Raw genomic sequence first — 24,152 nt, forward strand, 5'->3', positions numbered from 1 at the left:
AAATCTTTAGAACTGCACCCAAAGAAGACTGTCCTTCCCTTAAGTAGTTTCTGCCAGGTATCATGGGCACAGGCACACGGAAGTGTGAACACACTCCTGGTCCTGCATCCACGCTGTGCCATTCCTTTGCAGAGATGAAAAGTGTGAACACGTTCCTGGTCCCTCTGTGTCTGAGGTAGGCCATTTCTTTGCTGGTGTGTAGGGCTTTCTTCTGTCTCAGCTTCAGCGCTGAGCTCATGCGAGACCGGAAAGAGCACATACTCCTGTTCTTGCTGGGAGAGAATGCTAACTTAGACCTGTCCTTTAAGACTTGGGACTCTGTCCTTTAGATCTGTATGTATCAATACCCCAAAGCAATTTTTCTTGAATGTTCTTTGCTTTGAGACATGCTTTGGATGCTTTTTATTTAATAAGGCACAGACGTAGGGCTATGTTCAATATTTTGATCAGAATTTATCTTGTACTTGATGCAAAATCTGGCATTGCTTGTTCAGGGTAATTGTGTGCAGTGCAACGAAGCTAATTTATGTAAAGTATTGTCGAAAGAATACTGAACTTCCATATTAAGCCTACTGAATCATTCATTCAGTAATAGACTCACATTTTCCCAGGTCTCCATCATGGGTTTTGACAGCTTTTAAAGCAAAACAAAGCAAAGCAGCAATTATTTCAAAGTGGCGGTGGAAACCGGTAATGAGAGAGAGAAATCTTAGGCAGTGGGTCAGCGATTATCTCTCTTAAATAATTTAATTTACAGACCATGGATCAGGGAACACTTTCAGTTCATGTCTCTACTTGGTAACTTGGATAATTTTTTTAATTAAAAGATAAATAAGTGGAATGTCAATAATGTTGCTTTCTTTAAAAATAGTTATTATTTTAAAGAGTTTTAAAAAACTTTGTTGTATAACTAAAACTTCTGCTGTACAATAAATAGATGCGTAGGTAGCGTTTTAAAAACAGGGTCTAATGTAGCCCAGGCTGGCCTTGAACTTGCTATGTAGCCAAGGATGATCTTGAACTTTTGATCCTCCTACCTGACCTTCTGAGTGCTAGGATCACTGTCATACACCACCATGTGTTTTGAGCTTCTCTTTCAGGTGTGTGTCTGGTGCACACACACATTTGTGCACGCACGCGTGTCACAGATCCACCTTGGCCATCTTCTCTACAGTTCTTCATGTTATTTTCTTTTGAGACTTGACCTTCCACTGAACCTGGAGCTCATCAATTAGGCTGGGTGACCAGTGAGCCCCAAGGTCTTCCTGTCTCCATCACCTGCTGCTGGGATTACAGGTGTGCACCCAGATTTTATATGGGTGCTAGGGATCCAAACACAGGTTCTTACATTTTTCTCAACACTTTGCTGCTGAGCCACCGCCCCAACACTGACAGCTGAGAGACCAAGTCTGGGAATAGAATTCCTTTGAGGCATTTGTTTTTCTTCTATATTTCTAGTTAATGTACAAACCCATCTGATGTGAAAAAAATGTCCACATCTAGAGCTTTCTTCTGCTCTATACATAAGAATTATAGAAGTCATAAAGGCAAATGCCACATTGTTACCAGTTAATCACCACCATACTTAATATCAGAAACACTCCAGGTGTCAGGAAAGGAGAAGTGAATCTTTCCTTGGTTTTATAACAGAACTTTATTTTTTCTAGGTCGCAAATAAATTGTCTTTACGTTTTTATTTGGTTGTTTCAGGAGACATACAGCTGAGAAACAAAATAGGGACACACAAAAATGCTGCAGAGACCTCAGATGTCTACCCGACCTGTAGGGAACAGGGAGAGTTGATTCTATCACAGATATAAAGGCAAAGGGACTTTCTCCCTTTTGAGACTGCACGTATCATTTGCCCTGGGACAACCACTGGGCATGACTATTTTGGACACTGCTGGTACGAATGCCAGTGAGGGTCTGGAACAGAAGCATGCCACAGACTCCCAACCTGCCAAGAACAGGTGCAGCATTGCTACTGCCGGCTGCAAGATCGTTGAGGCATCTCGCTGAACCAATATACCAGCACGCATCAGTATTTTCTACCCTTGCCACCACAGTGCGTGGGATCGGTTTAGTGGGTAGTTTTGGAACGCAGGTCTGGGCTTCCACTATGCTAAAACCCCTTTAATTTTCTACTGAAATGCATTCAAGCTTTCTAACTTTGCCACCGCAGACCCTAAACTAAAATACGTCTTCAGGCCAGGCAGGTGTGGCTGTGCACACCTTTAACCCCAGTACCTGGGAGGCAGAGCCAGGCAGATCTTAGTGAATCTGAGGCCAGCCTGTTCTACATAAGGAGTTCCTGGCTATCCATCTACATAGTGAGATCCTGTCTCAAAAATAAATATTCTTTCATACCCCTTTTCATACATATTTTTACCCTAGAGGTAATTTTGGTATTTAAAAGAAGTTCAAAGAGGTTGAAAAACTGAAATAAATTGAAGGGTAGCACATTTTAAGTCACTAACAGTTTACTTGGTTCTTCAAGTATTTTAAAGTTTAGAAAACGTCTTCATATCTTAGAATATGTTACGGGTTATTATAAATCATCTTTCAGAACATGTCTATTGGAGTGAGGTCACATCCTTTACGGTATACACATAGTAGGTGATCAGTAAATCTTGTCACAAAGCAAAGGACCACAAAAATAAATTTATGCCCTTTTTAAAAACCGAATAAGTAGTGTTATTTTTGCTTGTGGTATTTATGCAACAAAATGAAGCTCAGTATAAGAACTGACTTAAAAGCATGCTTTAGCAAAACAGGGCATTTAAAGGTAGACATTTCAAAGATGAACAAAAACCTAGGGTCATCCCATTAACTTCTAAATAAAGCATGTTCAACTAGGGAAACACGTATTTGTGAATGAACTGAAAATTAAAGGAAAATTTCAATATAAGAAGTATAAGTTTAAGTTAATATAAAGAAAATATAATTCTTGATAAAACAATATACATCAAGGGAAAAGTTAACCCTCTGTATTTGCGAAACTGTGCAAAATTGCTTGTAGTGTCCTCAGAAGGGTGGTCCCGCCTGTGGCTTTGAAGAGCATCGCCTTTAAAGGGTGTGTAGTGAAGAGGCTTGGCCTTACCCCGCCCCCCCCCCCCCCCCAACTAGCTGGAATCTGGCTGGGTCTCCACCTTCGAACAGCTGGTGTGGATGTGGGAGACCTGCAATACCGGGAGCAGCAGCTGGAGGGCGTCCTGGATGTACGTGGTGCTATTGCAGCCCTGCAAGAAGCAAAAATGGAGCTGAGGGATAGTTTCATAGTTCAGCTTCGATGGCTGTCACCTTTTGACAACATTCTTTTCCGTCTGAAGAGAGGGAACACCAACTATCAAACTATGTCACGAAATTCTTAGAATGTTCGTCCATGGAGCAAATGCAAACACATTTTTGGATGGCACATGCCTGGGTCTTAATTATGTAAATTAATGAAGGGACTTCATTCGAAATGAGATAAATCATTGCCATGGACTTTTAAGGGATGCCAGTATGTGTAGATCCATGGCCCAGTAGGGCCATTATTATCCACCCCTTTCTCAGGTCAACCTTATGACCCTCAAATCACAGGACAAAAGAGACTAGAGTCTAAACCACAGAGGATTTATAGAAAACTCTGCACAGAGTGCCCTGGAGAGATTACCATAAAAATGGTGAAATTTAGGGTATCTAGAACATGAACATTTCTTCTGGGTCAGTGAATAGATATTGAGTCTCATAATTGTGGTGCACACATATGGTCCATTACTGTGCTAATGTGCACATTTAATTTGGAAGCCAGGACAGGGATTTGGGGTGGGAGACTGAGAATTGAGACAGAATCTCACTACACAGCTTGTGTTGGCCTTGAACTCACCATCCTCCTGCCTCAGACCTCTGAGTGCTAGGATTGCTGGTATACAGCACTATACCTGGCTTTCCAGGAGGTAGATTTTCTAATACTGCATTCTGTTTTTGACCTCCAGGGTTTTTTATTAGCTGTGTCTGTTCTTCTGGATTTGTCCCTACAGTTCCTGCCCCTCCTGGTTGATTCCACTCTGTTGTGTGGCTGGGACCTAAGCAATGACACTCACCGCCACCGCTTTGTTAACTTTTGTCCATTGACAGTTTTGCTTAACAACGAGGCACAATACCCAGCAATATTGCCATGAATTCTTAGACAGCATTTCTGATGCTCTGTAATCTCCGGAGTTTTCCATCGACATCTAATGTGAAGACAATGGTATGTGCATTGCCCGTGTCCTGCATCTGCTTGTCCGGCCCTGTGGCTACCCACTGCGAGTGTTTTACAGTCTGATCTCGTGTGGAAGACCCTCCTCCGCTGACCGCATGCAGAACACAGTGCCCAAGTTCTAAGAGGAAGAAGGCATCTTGGGCTGCTTCCCTCTTACATCACTGGGGTCGTTTTGGCAGAGCCACAGCAGTGCTGGGACAGCCTCCCCTTTGTGCAGCTAATGCTATGAAGTCCTAGTGAGCAGGCGGGCCGGGCAGTGAGTCTTCATCACGTATTCTACCCTTGTTACTGAACAGGCAGGCATGCTGCATCATTTTTGCTAATCTGGAGCTTAGACTCAGCTACACCGAAAGTTATAGTGAACGATGGGAAATGTCTGCCTTTATGGAAATCACCAGTGGACAATAATCCTCCATGGCAGCCAATAATCACAGTGTCAAAGTTGGCAGCAGAAATCTGCCTCTGGGGGGGCGGGAGTGAGGGAGAGACAGTAGCAGGAAATAACCTGCAAACTCAGCATTTTCTTTATAACCAGGAAATCATGAAAATTAGGCATTGTGGCTCCACCAGAGGTTTTACAGCTGCTGAGCAACAGAAATGCGCGCGCGCACACACACACACACACACACACACACTCACATGCACACACACACGACTGTTAGACTATTGGTGATAAAACTTAGACTTTTGATAACACTTGCTGACTGGGAGAAAGAAGAAAAAAAAGAACACAGCTGTGACATTCGCTTTGATTTGGAGTACTTTTCTCTCTGGGGGCTACTTACCTCTAAAAACACACTATTGATCATGGGGTTAAGGACTTCAGCCTTCTTGTTGCTCTGTGAAATTGAAAATATGAAATTGACAGATTAAGGGCTCATACCATAAGGTTTAGTACATCAAATGTACGACATTGCTTTGCAGAGGGAGGTCTTAGGGAGAGGAAGAAGGGCAGTGTGTGCTTGCTATAGACCAGGTTTCGTGTCTGCACCTTCTGATGTGGGCTCTAGTTCTACCTGCAATCCCAGTAGGGGATTGGTGCTGTGATAAGCCTAGGTGGTAGATGAAAAAATAGCAATCCTGAAGGCTGGGCACTTTGCTAGAAATGTAAACTCAGATCTTTCCAATTGTTGGAAATTTATAGCTGATTGGATCCTGTCTTGTACTTGCACAATTTGCCTGAGACCATCCTACACCCTACACTTCCAGTGCTGATAGTGAATTAGTCATGATTTTAATTACTGTGTTTGAAAACGTTTTGGTCTTTACGTAGCCCAGATTGGCCTCAAACTCATGATTCTCCTGCCTTAGACTTCCAGAGACTGGAATTACAGACATGCATCATGCCTCACTGCTCATTTTAATTAAGACAGCTATATAGCTTACTGAAATCTTTATTCTTGAGAGTTTTATTTTATTTATTTTTAATTATGAGTATATTTGTTGGTGTGGAGTATGTGCATATAAGAACAGGTGCCCTCGGGGGCCAGAAGAGGGCACTGGATTCCCTGGAGCTGCAATCATAGGCAGTTATGATCTGCTCCATGTGGGTGCTTGGAACTGAACTCGGGTCTTCTGCAAACGTAGTCCATGCTATTAACTACTGAGTCATCGCTCCAGGCCCTGAGTTTTTGTATGTCTTTTTTTTTTTATTTTAGTTTCATATTTTGGCTTTTTCAAAATTTTTGGGCGGGTTACGCCCTTCCCTTATTTATCCTGGTAGTCCAGTCTGTCTGTCTGTCCTTTCTTCGTTCCCTTTGTTCCCTCTTTCCTTCTTCCCCCACCTCGCTGCAAACATGAGTTCCAGGTTATCTACCAGCAGAGCAATCAGGTGCAAACACCCCCAAACATAACAGAAGAGCAATAAGGTGCAAACACCCTCAAATACAACTTCCAAACACGTCTGCAGAATCAGGTTTGAAGAGCACAAGGGTATGGAAAGCATAGGGAACAAATCCCTACTTCAGCGCTCCGAAAGGCAGAGACGATCATTATCCTTATTTGTACTATTCGGCTGTCAGTCAGCAGACTTCCCTATCTAAACTGCTCAATCTACTCCTACAACAATGAATCATTAATGGGGCATCTTCGTGGGTTGCCTTCCCCTACCATTCCTGGGAGGCTCTATGGCAAACAAAAGCACATGAATTAAATATTTCTTCCCAGAGAAGCCTCCCTTCGCTGGCATTGTGTTACTCTACAGAGGGTTAGGCTTTTTGAGGGAACCGCAATGGAGTCTTGCGGGAGGTGGGGGGAGAACCTCTTTAAAAATGCAGTCATTTTAGTAAGTAACCTGCAAATCCATTATAGGACATGCTTTCACGTTTATGGGATTATCAATAAACCTCTAAGATATAATCAAAACGAGGGCAGTAAAATGACATTGGTTTTCGGAATCAATGAGATGTGTGAGCAATTTAAATGGAGTCTGGAGAGCAATACGCACTCATTAGTTTCAAGTTATGAATAATGGCTGTTTTGGAGGACAGAAACAATGACGGATGCGAATGATTCATCACAGCTGCAGATGGGGGCTCTGCTGTGGTGTGGTGGCATCCCTGTAGCTACATTCTAAGATATAGCTTTCACTGTCTCCAAACGGACAACACATTTGCTGATTTTTGCACCTGAGAATGTCTGTGCGTGTGTTTGTATCTGCACACAATTGTGAGTCCAAGCACATGCCCACCTGCTGGAAACTTGGTTCAGCCAGTGGAGACCCTGGTGCAGGCGTGGACCTTGGCTTGGTAACCTTAGGGCTTATTAACAATGCAGAATCTCCCTCCTGAGCTCACAGAGACTGACTGCGCGAGAATCTGCATTTGAACGAGGCCTCCAGGTGGTCGATGTCATGGGTAAGGTTTGGGGAGCATTATGTTAGAGTATGATATGGCACGAGGAGAAGAAAACACTGTCACAAACACTACCCACCCCAGGGAAAGGCCTGTTTTAATACAAATCATAGAAACACCACAGACACCCCTGGGACATCCAACAGTTGGTTATCTGATGCTTGACGAGCTGCGGTGGGGAGCCGAGAGACCAACGACGGGGGCTGGACGCGTGTGGTCACCTCTCTGGGACTTGGGTTCCCCAGCTGGTGAACTGTAGAAGTGAGGAGCTGGAATAGAGGAGGTTGGGGACCTGAATAGGTGAGGTCAGCTCTCTACTGCGGGGTAAACACACGATTCCCACCAAAGACTTTCACCAAGTAACTGGGAGTACAGAGTGTGCGTCATCTCGCCTGCCATGCCAATGGAGTCCATCGCCCCATCACGCTGCTTACAGACAAGGAGACACCATTGCTGAAGGCCTAAAATTAGATAAGCCCAAGATATGACAGGCAAGCCAGACTCCTGACAGCCGAATGGATTGGCGGCCTGCAGCTCACTCTTTATTCAGGCTCACTTACGGAAGTATGGAGACAGATATCCTATTTCTTGTAAGAACTTGCTTTGGATCTAATGCGCAGTTACATCACAGCAGCTAGTTAGTCTGTGTGACAGTCTTGTCCCCAGTCACTGCTGAGTGACACCATCTGACCCAGCCAATGGTCCTTCTGAAACTTCTCACCCAGGAAAAAGGAATGGGAAAGGAGAAACACATTCCAGCAATGTTTCAGAGACTGTAGGTGAGCTCTATTCTTGGGTCTCCAGGGCTGTGCACAGTCTTCCAGTGCCTTTCATAAAGCCCCCCACTTATCTGAGGAATTTATATATCCATCCTAGGGGCCTAGGAGAGAGCAGAACCCTAGTGTCAGACTTCCAGGCATCCCCAGAAAACCGTACATTGCAATCACAGATACCCTAACTAAAACCTGTCTCCTGTGTCTCTGGGGAGGACCAGATATTGCATCCAGGACTTTAAAAGAGAAGTAGGAAGACTAAAGAAAAATGGTTCCCACTTGTCTCTTACTACCCTATGAAGACGGGGCTTTATAATATGACCAAGTTCTTTCTCCCGCTATATATATGTGTGTAGCATGGAGGTACATGTGTATGAACATAGGCATGGAGGCCAGAGGTTGATGTTGGGTCTTCCTCAACCATACTCTGTTTACTGAGACAGGGTCTCTTGCTGAACCTGGAGCTAGCCAACTTGGCTACTCTAGCTAGCCAGCTTGCCTTGAGGGAGCCCCTAGTCTCCCCATCCCCCCAGAGCACTGACATACAGGCAGGTTCTGGGGATCTGAACTCAGATTCTCATCCCCGCACATCAAGTACTTCATCTACTAAGCCATCTTCCCAGCCCATAAAGACCACCCGGGCCAGAAAAGGGACAGAAAAAAGCAACCTGGATATGTAATCAGAAGCCCCACACTGAAATAAATGGAGAGCTTTTCAACGCGATTATCTTGAGAACAGAAACACCTAGATCTTAACTGACATTTTATTTTCCTTTTGAAACTCTTATCATATGTAACTTATAATAGAGAGGACAACATGAGTGATAATATTTAAAGTTAATTGTGTTAGTAGAGACTCTCGAGTAGTGAAATCATAGATGATAAGCAATGGGAAAGAGCCTTCATTTCATACTCTTTCTTTGATAGACAAATAAAATGAGGCCCACAAAGATCTGATCACTCACCCCACAAGTCAGACAGACAGCAGACTGGAAACCGCAGCCCAGACGGACAACAGGCTGGAACCTACAGCCCAGACAGACAGCAGACTGGAGCCAGTGGCCCAGACAGACAGTGGACTGGAGCCCGCGGCCCAGACGGACAGCACACTGGAGCCCGTGGCCCAGACGGAGGAGAGCCCTCGGCCTGATTTTAGCAAACAGCACGACACAGCTCTACTTATGGAGTTGTCTTCAAAGGTGTCATATTCCTGACTTCTCTTTACAGCTCCGCTTCCCTAAACAATGCAAGAAAATGGTCCAAACTGTATTCTTACCCCCACAGTGGTTAGAGAATTTGTAAACTTCTTTGATAAGGAGGCTACTTCACTGCACATTGCTGTGGTCAATCTGAAATAAGAACAAAGAGGTTTGGGAGTTTTTCACAAAGTAAAGGAACTTAACCCTTGAGACAATTATTGACATGAACGCAGCGCGACACCAAAAGGACAGCGCCTAAGTCTGAAGTCACTTAGCAGAAATGAGCAGTTTTCCTCAACAGTTGTCCACAGGCACAGTTTCCTTTCCAGTTTAATTAAGGAATAATCATCTAATTGGTTTGCCCTCCTTTTAGAATCAAAGCCATGTGCAGGGAAATATCAGGCCCGAGCATCATTTTCATAGGACTGGAAATTCAGGCCAGGTGGCTTTCCTCCAGCATCTGGGTCATTTTAAAATAATGGCTGCTCACAGAGGCATTTAATCACATGTCACCCAGTGACTAGCTCAACCTGCCAAGTAACCTGCATGGCGCATACAGCAGTAATCACAGAGAGGGGATTAAAATGCAGGTATTCCACGCACGCACACCCCCCTCCACACTTTCTGTTGCGAGGGAACAACCTAGGGTCTTGCATTGATGAAGCAAGTGCTCTACCCCTTCCCTCCCCTTTAAGCAGTGTGTCACTGTGTGGTCCAGACTGACCTGCCTTGAATAACCAGAGATCTCCTGCCTCAGCTTTCAGAGAGTTGGAACTATGGGCAGGTTCCACCATTCAGCTTCTCTCTGTATCCTGATTACATTTTTACTATATGCCTCAAAATAATGATCCTCTGGAAAATGTCTTTAGGATATCTCAAAATTCGAACTTCACTTTGGCCATTCTACTTCTAAGTCTTTACTCCAAATAAAGCAAGACAGACAAAATTAGTAAGAGTGTTTATCCTAACACCACAGATGACAAAAACTGAAAACAATGTAATTGCCACACAATGTGTGTTCTGTCTGATTTTGTCCTAACAATTAGAGTGGGTGATTTCATGGTGATTAAAAGGCTATTAGAAAAATGAAAGTTCCATGTTAGAAGATCTCCTAAAGTCAGCGAAGGATTGTTTTCTGTTTTGATAGATAGGGACTCTGTCTAAACTGCATATTCAGTTTCCTTTTTTGTGTATGTAGGTCATATGCCACATGTTGGGGGAAGGAGGTGTGTGTTTACATGTGTGTGGAGGTCAGAGGTCAATATCTGAACATTCCTTAATCTGTCCAGTCTCCCTCCCTCCTGCCCTCCCCCTTCCTTTCTTCCTTCCTTCCTTCCTTCCTTCCTTCCTTCCTTCCTTCCTTCTTTCCTTCTTTCCTCCCTTCCTTCCTCCCTCCCTCCTTCCCTTCCTCCTTTACTTTCTTTCTTTGATTTTCAAGACAGGGCATCTCTGTGTAGCCCTGGTCATCCTAGAACTCACTCTTTAGACCAGGCTGGCCTAAAACTCGGAGATCTACCTGCATCTGCCTCCCGAGTGCTGGAACTAAAGATGTGCACCACCAATCCAGCTGGATCTGATCTTATTTCCTGAGACAAGCTCTCTCGTTGAACATGAAAACTCGCAAGTTCAGCTTAAGCCCCTGGGCTCCCCTCCCTCCACTTCTCCAGCTCTGAGACTGCAGGTGCCTGCAACCTTGTCTGACTCTTTGTAAGAGGACTGAGGATGAAGTCAGCTCCTCAGGTGAACACAGCAAGTACTTTACTGAATCCGTCATCTTCCCAGTCCCCCACTCCTTCTGTATGTTGCTGTGGAATAGACCTAGGACCTCCCATGTGCTAATCCAGCCTTGTCACTGAACTACTCTCCTAGGCCTAGATAGTAGGTTGATGGACTCTATGGAGGCATCCATCCATCTGAAATTTGTACCTAGGAAGCATCATGGGCAAGGCCAGGAGACAGTAGAGAACGATGCTGTGTGTTCTTGGGCAGGTGGTAGAAGGGCACTCACTGAACTGACCAGCTGGGGGCCGGTGCAGCTTGAGGAGGTTGGCACAAACAGGACAGGGGTCAAAAAGGTGCTGAGAACAAGGTCCAGGGTTCATGAGCCTCAGCCCTCCTTCCACTCTGTATGGTGAAGACAAAGCTGTCTCTAGATGCCGTCTTCAGCATTTCAAAGCTTCATGCTTTGTCGTTCTCTTTTCCTTTTGTATGTTAGAAAGTACACAATCTCTCTAGAATTATTGCATAAGATATAATTTCTTTCTAAATACATAATTTGCCTTGTCAGATGTAGTAAGATTAGCAAGCTGGAAAGTGAGTGTGGATAATGTGTGTGTGCGTGTGTGTGTGTGTGTGTGTGTGTGTGTGTGTGTGTGTGTGTCCCAATGTATTTTCTTGGGGGTTACTTGGGCTCCCTTGTTTCAGTAAGAATGGAGGGATATTTGGACATCAGCTAACATTCCATGTCATAATATATAATTACATACATAAAAGTTAATGACTTACTTTTAGCTGTTTTTGATTTTCAAGAAGATTCCACACCAACTGTTTTCCAGTGTGCACGTGCACATATATATATGTGTGTGTGTGTGTGTGTGTGTGTAGTGTTTGTATAACACTAGATAAACTAATAACAACAACTGCTTAGTGAAGAACATAAACTACAATGCGTGATACAGGAATGCAGCCTACAGAGAACTGACTTGCATCAGTGACTATCATGTCCAGAAATATAGACTATAGAGGGCCGGTAAAGTCTCTAAACGGGTGGTGTATTTTTGCCTACTTTTATCCTTTCTCTGTTGGTGTGGCATAAAAGTAGAATTCCCCTCAATGTTCTGTGCTGAATGATTTAGTGTGTCTCCTTTTTTTTAAATTTCAAGACAAGGTTTCCCCGTGTAGCCCTGGATGTCCTGGAACTCACTCTGTAGACCAGGCTGGCCTTGAACTCACAGAGACTCACCTGCCTCTGCCTCCTGAGTGCCAGGATTAAAGGTGTGCACCACTAACATCCAACTTATTATGTCTCTTCTCAAATTTCATAAACAACTCCTATGTTATAATATTATTATTTATTGCTGTATAACATATTTCCTAAGGGATTCCTGATCTTTTGAAATGACTAGCGAATAACAGAACAGTTGACATGAAAATCTAAATCTTCAGCTGCTTGGAGTATGTGCATATGTGCATTTGAATGGCATAAACACACACGCACACACGTATACACACACACACACACACACACAATTTAAAAAGTAAACATTAAAAGTGGCATTTACTTTATCAGAACTTTTGCTTGGTCCTGAGCTGGTTTCTCCTCTTCCTGTCCATGAAGAATTAACTCTGCCACTTTATGAAGTTGCTCAATACAGCGCGCGGTTACTTCCGCCAGACTTTCGATGGATAACATGTACACTTCCTGAAATGAGTGCACACAAGGGAATTATTCACAAACAAGCCTCTTTCCAAAAATTCCTGTCACCTTTCAAAAAAAAAAAAAGGACATGCTGCTAAGCACATACTATACTACTGAGCTACCCCCAGCCCCTAGATGATGTGATCCTGTATCCTTATATAACTTAAGGAGTGGGGTGATGCTTTAGTCAGTGAAGTGCTTCTGCATACGCATGAGGACCGGGTATGGATCCTCACCTGCACACCTCTAACCCCCGGACTGAAGGATGGAGACAAGCTGACCCCTGAGGCTCATGGGCCATAGACAGTTTGGGGGCTCCAGGTTCAGTGTGAGACCTGAACTCAAAAAGAAATAAGGTGGAGAGGGACTAAAAAGGATGGGAAAAGTCAACCTCTGACCTCCGCACAGAGACAAACCGCGCATGCAGTGTGTGTTAGAACTCGGCATAATGAGCAATTAGTGCAGATGACTTTGGAGCATGGGCAGGACATAAAGTATCACACAGACATTAAACTGCAGCAAAGAAGCCACAGCACGAACATTTTTAAGGGGAAGAAAAGAGCTTCAATTACCTCCTTAGTGAGGGAACATAAAGAAAATTTATAGTAACAAATTTGCACGTAAGATGGAGATTTACTGTATAGATAAATCAATTATGCTCTGGAAGATCTTGCTGCTTCTAAATTATAAAGTTGTGGAGACAAGCTACAAAATGTACAGGAGACGTACAGGAAGTGAAGCCACACGTCGACTTGGAGCAGGGAGACTCTCACTTTCTAGAATGCAGGGCACGGTGTGAATGGAAAGTGGCTATGCACACTTGAAATGAAGCTGACATAAAGCAATTATTGATAACTATGGGTGACGTGGTGTGGGTTTACCTCTACAGTCTTAGTTCCTCTCCCCCCGGTTTTGTCTTCTTCGGGTTCTTCTGCTCGCTCTTCCTTTTCTTCCTTCTTCTCTTCTTCCTCTGGTCTTTTGGTTACATCTATTGGCACCAGGCTTTGATCCTCTTCCACCCAGTCATGAGCTTTCTTCATGGCCTGCAAAGGCCCCAAACAAACAAGACATTTGCCATGGGAATGGGGAAACCAAGTCATTTCAAGCTGGACCCTCCAGGGTGGATGTGTGGGGCCATTCTTTCAGGTCCTTAGATGGCAGCCTCGTTGTTTGTAGAAACTATAGACGAGGGCAAGAGGGTGGAAGGGAAATGCATAGAGCGTGTTGAAGGGCCTTAGAAGTTTAGAAAGGTCATTTAAAATAATTAATTTATTTTTATTGTATGTGAATTGGTGTCTTGCCTGCATGTATGTCTGTGTGAGGGTTTCAGATCTTGGAGTTACAGACAGCAGTGAGTTGCCATGCGTGTGCTGGGAATTGAACCCGGGTCCTTTGGAAGAGCAGTCAGTGCTCTTAACCTCTGAGCCATCGCTCCAGATCCTAAACAGAATTTTTAAGAATGATATTCAGATGAGAATAAAAATGACAGTCAGACTGCACCATGTACGGTGCAGTCTTCGTGTTTCATGGCCAGCGACAGAAGAGAAGCTGCAGCTTCTCTTGTAGGCATTAGAAATTAGTAAAGGGTTGTGGCTACAGCAAATTTCCTCATGTAGTGGTTTTCCTAATCATCTCAGAAACCGATAATGTATAATGACGGAAGGAAGAACCATGGCTTTGCTCCTTCTGACTCAGGGCAGGTCCTCCAACCTCTACCAGGAGTGCAGCATAAACAACCCGTGACCCACAAAATCGTGGCGAATTGGAAGCTGCAGAAACCATCTCTCCAGTCCGGTCTGTGGCGTCCAGAACTCAGAGAAAGGTCAGCCTCACTCAGGGCCCATTGGATCCTTCACGCTGTTTCCTTAAGTAGACGCCGTCACTCATCTGACGCTGAACTACTTACCATAAAGCCTATGCATCCAAGCTTAACATGTCAGAATGTTGGGGGGCGGAAACTTAAGAGCTAGGAGATTAGGGGAGAGGCATCCTAAAATGTCCTCTTTGGGGAATAAAGGCTGACCCATGCAAGCGAGAAGTTCCCACGCTCCTCTCCAAGCAGTGGCAGGTGCTGCAAGGAGATGAACGAGGCAATTTCCTAGTGTTCAAGTCCCCGAGTTGCCAGATCAGTGACCCCTAACAGAGAGAAAGAAATTACTCATCCGCCAGCTCTATACCTCATTCTGTCCTTTCTTCGCGCATTGTAATAGGTGAGGCTATCCAAACCTCTGCTAGATAAGGTAAGAGAGAAGGAGAGAAAAAAGAACCATTATATAACTTAGAGTAAGTAGTGCTCAGTGTCTTCTGAAGAAACAAAAGAGCAAGACCCTGTACTAACTTTCAAAATGCACTGTGGTGTTAAAGGAAGCTGGACCGCCAAAGCTGGACCGTCCTAAGACAGTTCTAGCAGCATCAGCCGCCCCAGTGGGAGGAGAGGTATGACTCTCAACTCTCAAAACTGGCCTGTCTTTTTAAGAGGCAGGGCAAAGAGTAGAGTCTGGGAAAGGTCCCTGATGATTCCCCTCCACCTCACTTTGAAGATAACCGTCCTCTGACAGAAATTTCTATTTCGCTGTGAGAGATTAACTGACTTTTTCAAGGTCAGAGATAATCACTAGTAAAATTACAGAAGGCAGGTCCCAGAATTCCTGCAGACATCACGTTGCCCCTCAGCTACTAATTACCGACCTCAGACTCCCCTCCCGAGGCTGTGCCATAGGGGTTTGGTGTTTTTCCGTTTCTGTGGAATCTCACAACCGAGACCCTACCTCCCCAAGTCCCTTCAAAATCAAAGGCACAGAATGGGTTGGTTCTGACCTTATTGAGTTTGTCAGGTGTGGCGGCGACGTGTAATTCGAACAGGAGTTCGGTAAGCATGCTAGCAAATTCTTCGCCCTTTTCTTCTAGGCCTAGAAATAGAACACGACAGAAGTAAGGAGCGTGATTTATTTATTGTTCATCCTTCAGAATGTGGCAGCTCTCCTGACTTTGCAGCCTGTACGTGCGGTAGACTAAGGAGAGACTGTGGCAGCGTGCCCTGGGGCTGCCCGGGAAGACGGATGTCAGGTCTTCCATGGGTGAGCACAGCAGGGAAGCAGCAGGCTGCCCAGAGAGGCCTGCCAAGGCCTAGCTGCAGGCCTCTGGCACCAGGGCACCTCTAGGCTGGCTCAGACACCACAGAGGGTAGGGGGAGGCCTTGCGCGTTTTGGGACCACAGCTCTAGTGTCCCAGTGCTAGTTGGTAAAAGCGTAAGAGGGCAGATAGATGCACGACCCACGTCAGGCCTCAGAGGCCTGGTGCCCAGAGTGTTGCTAGGCTTCTGGCTGTAACTCTGATAATGCCCAGGGTGCCCTGCTGAGGATGGGCTGCAGGGCTGAGTGAGCAGAATTCTCAGCTGGGTGTGTACTCTAGAGAAATTTCCCAAGGTTCCCTAAGATACCTGAGTGACATTCTAATACTTTTTAATGGTCTATTTTCTCAGACTGGAAGCTATCTAAGGACAGAGAGGAGTTTAACTCATTCCTAACCCAGCGACTGGAACATAGTACATGCTAAAGGAAATATCATCTTGATGATCTATTATCTATCATATGATCTACAACACAATAATCACATAATATTTGTTATATAGTATAGTCATATATCATGAAATGAAAATAGATATTCCTGGTAAGCAACAAAGAGTTTTGAAAGTCGCAGTGTCTTTCTCTCCTTTGTGACTTCAAGCCAAAGCCATCTTAAAACTTCAGGCAGGTGCTGGAGTATGGACTCCATAATGGATTTATCAGCCCCCTTGCGGGGAGAATAAACACAGCAGTAATCTGGCCTGACGGTACGTGTGCAAAGCCCTCTGTGAAGAACACACCCAGGCTCACGCTAGACCCCAGGTGTACCTCTGGGGAAGGCTAAGTCATGCGAGAAACACTGTACCTCACACTTGCCTGCATACGCTAGTTTCAGCTTTACAGAAAAATGGTTAATGGGCAGCTCAGAAAGATAAGCCAGGGTGGCCTGTGGGTCTGCTCAAAATGTTTATCTTTGATCTGTTTATTACGATCTACATTCTCACAAGGGAGACAGGTCAATAAACAAATGGATAAACAAAACATTTATGTCAAGTAGTAAATTTTTATGGAGAAGTATAAACCATGGGAGAAGGCTAGGGGTGGCTATAACTTAGGAACTTTATTACAACTTTAAAATATTTATTTATTTATTTATTTATATTTATTTATGTTATTGTTATGTGTATGAGTGCTTGCTTGCATGTATATGTATGTGGACCACGTGCATGTCTGGTACCCATGGAGGTCAGTGGAGGCCGGAAGAGGATGTTGGATGCACAGCTGTGAGCCCAGTTGGTGCCGGGAACTGAACCCAGCTCCCAGACTACAGCAAGAGCTTTACTCTGAATGTTTGTGTGTCCCTAAAACTCATGTAGACACCTCATCACTATGCGAAAGCATGAGCAGCCGGGCTTTAGGTCAGGAGCACCACAGCATCTTCGGGAATAGATTAGTGTCCTTTGAAAGAGTCCCCGAGAGCTGGCTGACCTCTGCCCCCATGGAAGGACATAGCTAGCGGACAGTGCCTGTGGTCCAGAGATGGACCCCGACTAGACACCAGATCTGCCAGCACCTGGATCTTAGAAATCCATCTAAACCGTGAGAAAAAGTCCCTGCTGTTTATGAGGCGCACTGTGGTGCTCGCTGTGGGGGCCTGAACAGATAAGGGGGGGAAGGAAGGAGGGAAGCTATGAAGAACAGACGCACCCTTAAAAGCCTGATCCTTTTGAAGAATTTCTGTTCTGATTTAGCATCAGTTTCCGCCAAACACATTTAGTGTTTGTGTGTTCCTGTCGGTGTAGTACATAAGAACTCACTCACCCGAATTTTCCAGTTTTGCAAATAGTTCAACATTGTTGTGTTTGGTTCATATGGTAACTAAAAAGGGAAAGATGGAATTGGTGTAGCCACCACCTAAGGACAGACAGCCTCAGAGGTCAGGGGAGGCACAGACTGGCAGTGGCAGTACCGTTCAGCAGGGAATGTGCCTGTCAAGTTCAGGGAACACTAAGGAGCCAGTAGTGAGGTGTGTGTGCTGGGGGTAGACAGAGCCTCATGATGAGGCAAAGAGGGGAAAACTCTTTAGCCAGGAAGGAACTGCTCTTCTCTACTGTGGTTCTCAGAGCAGGAGTGTGGAGAAAGCTTCCTACGGCAATGCCTGAAGAGAAGTGAGAATGAGACTCCATTAGCCAAGGAGGGGGAGATGGGAAGGGAGGGTAAGAAGGAGGAGGAAGGAGAGAGAAGAAAGAAGGGAGATTCCACAAAAAGTGGCTGGCAAGGCCTGTGAGAGGCTGCACTGCGGTGTAGCGGCCCTTGGCTGAGGCCGGCACCTGGCTTCCACCTCAGCCCATTCCTTAGCCTCTGGGGCTGGAAAGCAGCCACCAGACTTCCTCAGCTTACCACTTCCTGTTCCGCCATGCCCCATACCCCATTAGCTGGGGATAATCAAACTCCCCTTAGTCCTTTTGTAAATTTTATTTTGTACTTTTGGAGAGTCACTCACGCTAAGCGAGCATTGTGTCACTGAGTTAGGGCAACACCATCCTTCCCCCTTCAGTTACTGTAAGAGCCAAGCACAACATTGTTGAGTTGTCTTGTAAAAATGGAAAACTACGTAAAGGGACTGTCATGCACCACACTGACACGGACACACAAGGTTAAATACATTTGGTGGGAATCGACAGTAAATCAGAACACAAGTACTTCAGGAGGGCCCAGCTTTTAAATGTGCATCAATTCTACTAGACATATACCAGTAAGTTTTAGCATGGATTTCAGAGGGAGAAAAATCACTAGAAATAAAGAGATAAAAGCAGATGAAAATAAATGTTGCCATGAAGACTATTACTGCTATTCTCGGCCTGTATACGTGGCCAAGAGAATTTCCCCAAGGCAATAAAAACAGAAAATGGACTTTTAAATTCTCCTCGCAGTCACAGTAAGGCAAATTAGAGAGTCACGCTGTTTGATGAGACTGCACTGTGCCGGAAAGACAAGCGTGCAAACCAAGAGCCAGTGTCATTTAGTGTGCAGGAGCCCAATATTAAATACATCTAGAAGATGGCAGTTTATTATTATACTTCCTGAGACTACCAAATAAATTATTTAGTTGTTAGAGGCTTTTAGAAATATAAGTGCATTTATAAGAAAAAAATCACAACAATAACAAAAGGAACCTGGTGAAAATGCTTAGATTTCTGCCAGAATTTTGCTGTTGGATTTTTTTTTTTCACATTCCACTGGTAAGATCCCTTTCCTGTGTGTCTGGGTAACCCCTCCATCCTGATGGAGCTGTCACACGCCACGGGATCGGGTTGGTTCTACAACAACACCTCTGGTATTCACCCCCAGTGCCTCATTAAGAGTCTGAATGACATTTATTTATTAAATTAAGTTAATGAAAATTAATAGTGTTTTGATCATCTGGAGATGCCCTTTGGGGAAAATGGATCTGTTACAGGAACTAATAGGCTTTTGTCATGGAAAGAGAGACAAATTTGCCACCTCTCCACCTTCCAGCCCTCAATTTTCTCAAAATATGACATTCAGCACTTCGGTGTGTGTGCGTGCACATGTGTGCATGTGCGTGTTTGCGTGTCTGTGTGTGAAATCCAAAAAACCTCAATTTACGGAACAAGGCTCTATATTATGAGAACATACCACGTTGCCTGTGGCAACGTTTTCTTTCTGCAGTAGATTCAAGTCTCCTCTCTAAAGAGTGGCACCGATGAGAAGCAGTGAGATTTCACTCTGCATTAGCAACGTCTCTGATGTCTATGAAAATATGGCATTCTGGGTGTGCATGTGTGTGTGTGTGTTCATGTGTCCCCGTGTGGGTGTGGATGCACCTGTGGCTGTGGGTATGTGCATGCACAGCATGCCTGGAGAGGCCAGAGGACAATATCGGCTCATTCCTCAGGGGTCTTTCCCATGTTGTTGGAGACCAGGTTTCTCACTGGCCAGGAACTTCACAGAAGAGGGAGAGGCCAGACTAGCTGGCCCAGAAGCTTGCTTCTGCCACCTCTTCCCAGCTGAGATTACAGAAGCATGTCACCGATTCTGGCAAGCACTCTATTGGCTGAGCCCTCTCCTCAGCCCTGGGGTCCATTTTTAAAAATCCTTTCTGAATGTCACGCCAGCAAGAACAAGATCTAACTCAGTATCATGAGCTTGAAGAAGGGCCTGATTGGGGTGACGGGTAGGGCTGGAAAGGGGCATCTATAGTTTATCTTGGGTCCCCAAAGCCCTTGTGTTTGAGCTTTGATTAAAGGCATGTAATACTGCATCTGGGAACAAAACGTTTCTGTGACTTGACGGTGACAGTGTGAATGCGTATTGTCATTACTCTGCATGGTAGGGCATGACAGGTACAATGATAAATAAAATAAGCTCAGCTTACTCTGACTCCCAGGTCTCCCCGGCATTGCACTGACAACTGCACACCAATAACACCAGCTAATGTATTTGAGCAGTTCTGTATGCCAAGATCCGTAATGTATATTTTTATGTATGGCTTTTACTCTGAGCCTTCCGACAGCTCCTGGACTATGCAGCACTGTCTCCAGGATGTAGTAGAGATATATACTCCTTTCATCAGGGCCGGGGGACTTGTTCAAGAAATTACTGAAAAGGTTTCCAGTGGGATTTTCTATTGGTCCTAGAAGCAGCGAACCCTGAATCTGCGGTTGCTCTGACCATTGGTACAAACTCCAGGAAGCCCCTGTGGTATGGTGCCTATTACTGTCATATCTGTAGGAAGGGACCCTGTATACAGCAAATGCTTGACTCTATTCCACTCCCAAGTGGATGACCAGTGTGGTAACTGGTAATGGCCAACTTTGAGAATTTCTTTTCTCTTGTTAAAAGAAGCCTCACTTCTCTTACACAGGCTCTGGATGCCTGTGGGTTCAGGTCACTTCTGAGGGTTGGTGGTTTGAATGAGAATGGCTGCATAGACTCATATATTTGAATGCTGTCTCCAGTTGTGGACTGTTTAGGATGGATTAGGAGGTGTGGCCTTGTTGGAGGAGAAGGTGTATCACTGGGAGGTGCCTTTGAGGTTTCAAAGATCTTTGCTAGGCCTAGTGTCTGTCTGTCTGTCTGTCTGTCTGTCTGTCTGTCTGTCTGTCTGTCTCTCTCTCTCTCTCTCTCTCTCTCTCTCTCTCCTGAAGATCAGGATGTAAGTTCTTAGCTACTGCTCCAGCTCCATGCCTGTCTGCTTGCCTCCACATTCGCCACCACAGTGGTCACGGACCAATCTTCTGAAACTGTAATTAAATGCCTTCTTTTATAAACTGCCTTCATCATGGTGTCTCTTCATGGCAATAGAGAAGTAACTAAGACAAGGGGGAAGACTGTTGAGATGTGGTATAGGAGGTTTTATGGGATAATAGATTGGTATGAACTTACTCACACTACTAATAATAGTGCGTAATAGAGTAAACACTTGTGAGTTATTATTTGTTGACAATTACATTGGTATAGATTCTTGTACATTGACACAAAGTTAAATTACATTAAATATTGTATACATGCATGCTTCTACCTCTGTTTCTACCTCTGTTTAAAACATTTTTTATATATTGATATATAGTTACAATATTGCAGTGTACATTTCTACCTCTGATCAAGATACTTACACATTGTTTACATTTGGAGGTCATTATCCTCATTTATTGCACAGTTGTTTATTGTCTTAGTCTTTAAGTTAGATACGTATTAAGAATTATAGATCAATAGTCATCTATGTTTGTCATACTTACAGTTAGACTAATCAGGTTCTTTAGATACATAGAGATTATATTCTACATAATCTTCAGTCACTTCAATGAATTGTAGAAAATGGTATTTAAATAACTTAGAGTTCTGTTAAAATAAGACATAATTGCTCCTGGAAGCACCGATCTTTTCCCGAGAGAATGTTGAGCCCCAAAGACACTCCACCTGGAGCTTGTTTTCTTCTTGGCAGAACTAGCCTTTGGTAAAGAAATGCCCATACCTCAACCACTGACAAAGATACATAGTATCCGTAAATGGATAAAACAGGACTGTCAAATCCTGCCAAGACAGGGTAAGATAGTTTTAAAAAGTTTCTTGCCTTTGAAAATGATCTGTCAGTCATTTTAGGCCTTAGCCAAAGTTGCTTCAATGTTGCAAATGAGACTTTGGGTGATTGCCCAGGTAGCCAGTTGTCTCTGTCATTTGTTACACATTTTGGAAGTTGCTTGATTGCACTTCCTGCTTGCTCAAGTAATATTGTTTCCCTTCTCAGATCTTAGATGAGGTTGAAGATTAGATAGTCATAGTTATCTTTCTCATGATTTAGCCAAGCTTAATTCTGATGAAAGATTTAGACTCCTTAAAATAGAATGTTTATTAAAACTTTTGTTATGTGTCCCTGTAACAGGAGGGGCTGCTTGTTGGGGTTTCTGTCCTGACCAGTTCCCACAGCCAGCAAGTCCCAAAGAAAATCACACAGAGATCTCCATAAGTTAGAGGTCTCCATAAGTTATAAAACTGATTGGCCCATTAGCTCAGGCTTTTTATTAGCTCTTATAACTTATATTAACCCATTATTCTTATCTATGTTAGCCACATGGCTCAGTACCTTTTTCAGCAGGGCAGGTCACATCCTGCTTCTTTCATGGTCTGGGCAGGACTGAGGAAAGAGCTTCCTTCTTCCCAGAATACTCCTGTTCTCATTGTCCCACCTGTACTTCCCGTCTGGTTTTTCTGCCTATATTTCCTGCCTGGCTACTGGCCAATCAGCATTTATTTAAAATATAATTGAAAGAATATAGAATTGTCCCGAACTATGTTCCTTGCTTAATATTGCTTATATTATTTGTAATTTTATATTTGGTATCTGTTCCTATTGTATATAGTTGTATTGGGTTTGGATCCATCTTGTTTAGACAAAAGGGGGAGGTGATGGGGGAAGCTCTGTTATCCAGTCACCTTTAAGAAGTGGAACCTAGTTAAGGCGTGGCTACCTGGAGCCCAGGAAGAAAACTGGGACGGACCAGGTGTGCACTCTCTCTGGGAGATTCCCATGGGACACAGCGGAACTTGGACTTCCCATTTTTGTGGCATGAGTTTCCCCTTATAACAATTAAAAATATAATTGTTTATCTTTAAGCTAGCCTGGTTATTTCCCAAATCAAGCAAACAATTACAGAGATGTGTATACCTCACTCACTCCGTCTTCAACTTGAAACACCTCATCTTGGGGCACTTGGAGAAATGGCACAACCAGGGCAGAACTGTATTTCTTGTGTGGTGCCGGGAACTGAACTTGGGCTCTCATAGGGCCAGGCACTGTTGTACTGCTAGGCTACCAGCCTCCCACACCAGAGCTGTACTGTTCAGATCTCCCTGTGTCCCATGTATTCACATGGGACACAAGTAGATGCACAACTCCTCCACACAGGGATGAAAAGGAATAACAAAGTTATCAAGACTTAGGCACCATGGTCATCAGCCACAGCCAACAATATCCACGCACGGAGTTAGAAAGCGCAAAGGCCACGGTAGTCATTTAGGCCCAGCCAACTGTGCTCTTATCATTTGACTTTGGGCTGGTGACGAGCCAGGAACTATGCCAAACACCAGAGAAAGGAAGGGGCTCCTGCTCAGCGAAGAGAGGACTCTGCTGTGACCAGCCCAGGTACCCCCAACAGCTGCACAAGACAAGCACCAGAATTAAGTAAACCCCACCCAGTTCAAAGGGCGCTTTCTTAGCAACTGCGTCCCACTCTTTACATCTCTTTACCTTGTTCTTCTGGACTTGCTTCACTCTCTGATTCTTTGGCTACAAAGATGTCTTTGATAGAAATCAGGTCATTTTTCAAGAGTTCCAGCTTCTCTCCATCCAGCGATGCTAAAAACGACTGAACCTGGAAAAAAAATAGGTCATCTTAAGTGTCATTGTTTCTTCTCGTGAACACAGACCAGGTTGGCCTTGAACTCACAGAGAACCACTTGCCTGTCTCCAGTTTTCCCAAGACTGAAATGAGCAGGCAACAGTATGGGAGGTAAGGGAGAGTTGGCGCTGTGCCCACCCGTTCAGAGCATCAGCTCCCTGGGCTGCAGGCTTTTCGTTCCTTTGCTATTCCTATTACATCTCAGTATAGACTCCAGACTAGCCTTGGACTGACTTTAAGGTCCAGGCTGGTCTTGAATTTGAGCTCCTCTTGCCCCAGCGTCTGAATTACTGTTATAGGAACAAGTTACTATGCAGGACTAATTATCTTGTTCCTAAAGCAGGACCCGCACTTCCTTTGTGTGGTAAAAAACAAATATGAAGCAAATGGCACTGGTCAGTGGGGGTGGGGATCATTTATCATAGTGGTTAAAACATACTTTGACCTCCAGACAGCTCAAATATCAGTTCCTCACTCACTAATTTATATTCCTATGCCTTGGCTCTATCTGTGAAGTAGGGACTGTTTATATCCATCTTACAAGGTCACCTTGATCATTAAAGCAAAACAACTGGCTTAAAACCTATGATGCTCAATAAATGAAATATCAAACACACACATAGCCACATAAGTACTTATTAGACAAGACTTACTAAGTTTACAAAAATGTCCAAGAT

General features: G+C 44.3%; 1 protein-coding gene across 1 annotated transcript in view; it reads right to left on the minus strand.

The window, feature by feature from the left end:
• Positions 1–1,630: 1,630 nt before the first annotated feature.
• The window catches only part of Fam114a1 (family with sequence similarity 114 member A1), a 73,587-nt gene continuing 51,065 nt past the window's right edge, over positions 1,631–24,152 (minus strand). Inside the window, exons 8-14 of the mRNA XM_048414929.3 lie at positions 23,325–23,448; positions 15,306–15,397; positions 13,370–13,531; positions 12,352–12,491; positions 9,148–9,220; positions 5,032–5,085; positions 1,631–3,239 (exon numbers count right to left, since the gene is read on the minus strand). Of these exons, the coding sequence (XP_048270886.3) occupies positions 3,123–3,239; positions 5,032–5,085; positions 9,148–9,220; positions 12,352–12,491; positions 13,370–13,531; positions 15,306–15,397; positions 23,325–23,448 (762 nt within the window). The 3' untranslated portion in view covers positions 1,631–3,122. The remainder of the gene's footprint in view (positions 3,240–5,031; positions 5,086–9,147; positions 9,221–12,351; positions 12,492–13,369; positions 13,532–15,305; positions 15,398–23,324; positions 23,449–24,152) is intronic.

Source organism: Myodes glareolus, chromosome 8 (assembly GCF_982192425.1).
Source record: "Myodes glareolus chromosome 8, mMyoGla1.1, whole genome shotgun sequence".
Taxonomy (NCBI): Eukaryota; Metazoa; Chordata; class Mammalia; order Rodentia; family Cricetidae; genus Myodes; species Myodes glareolus.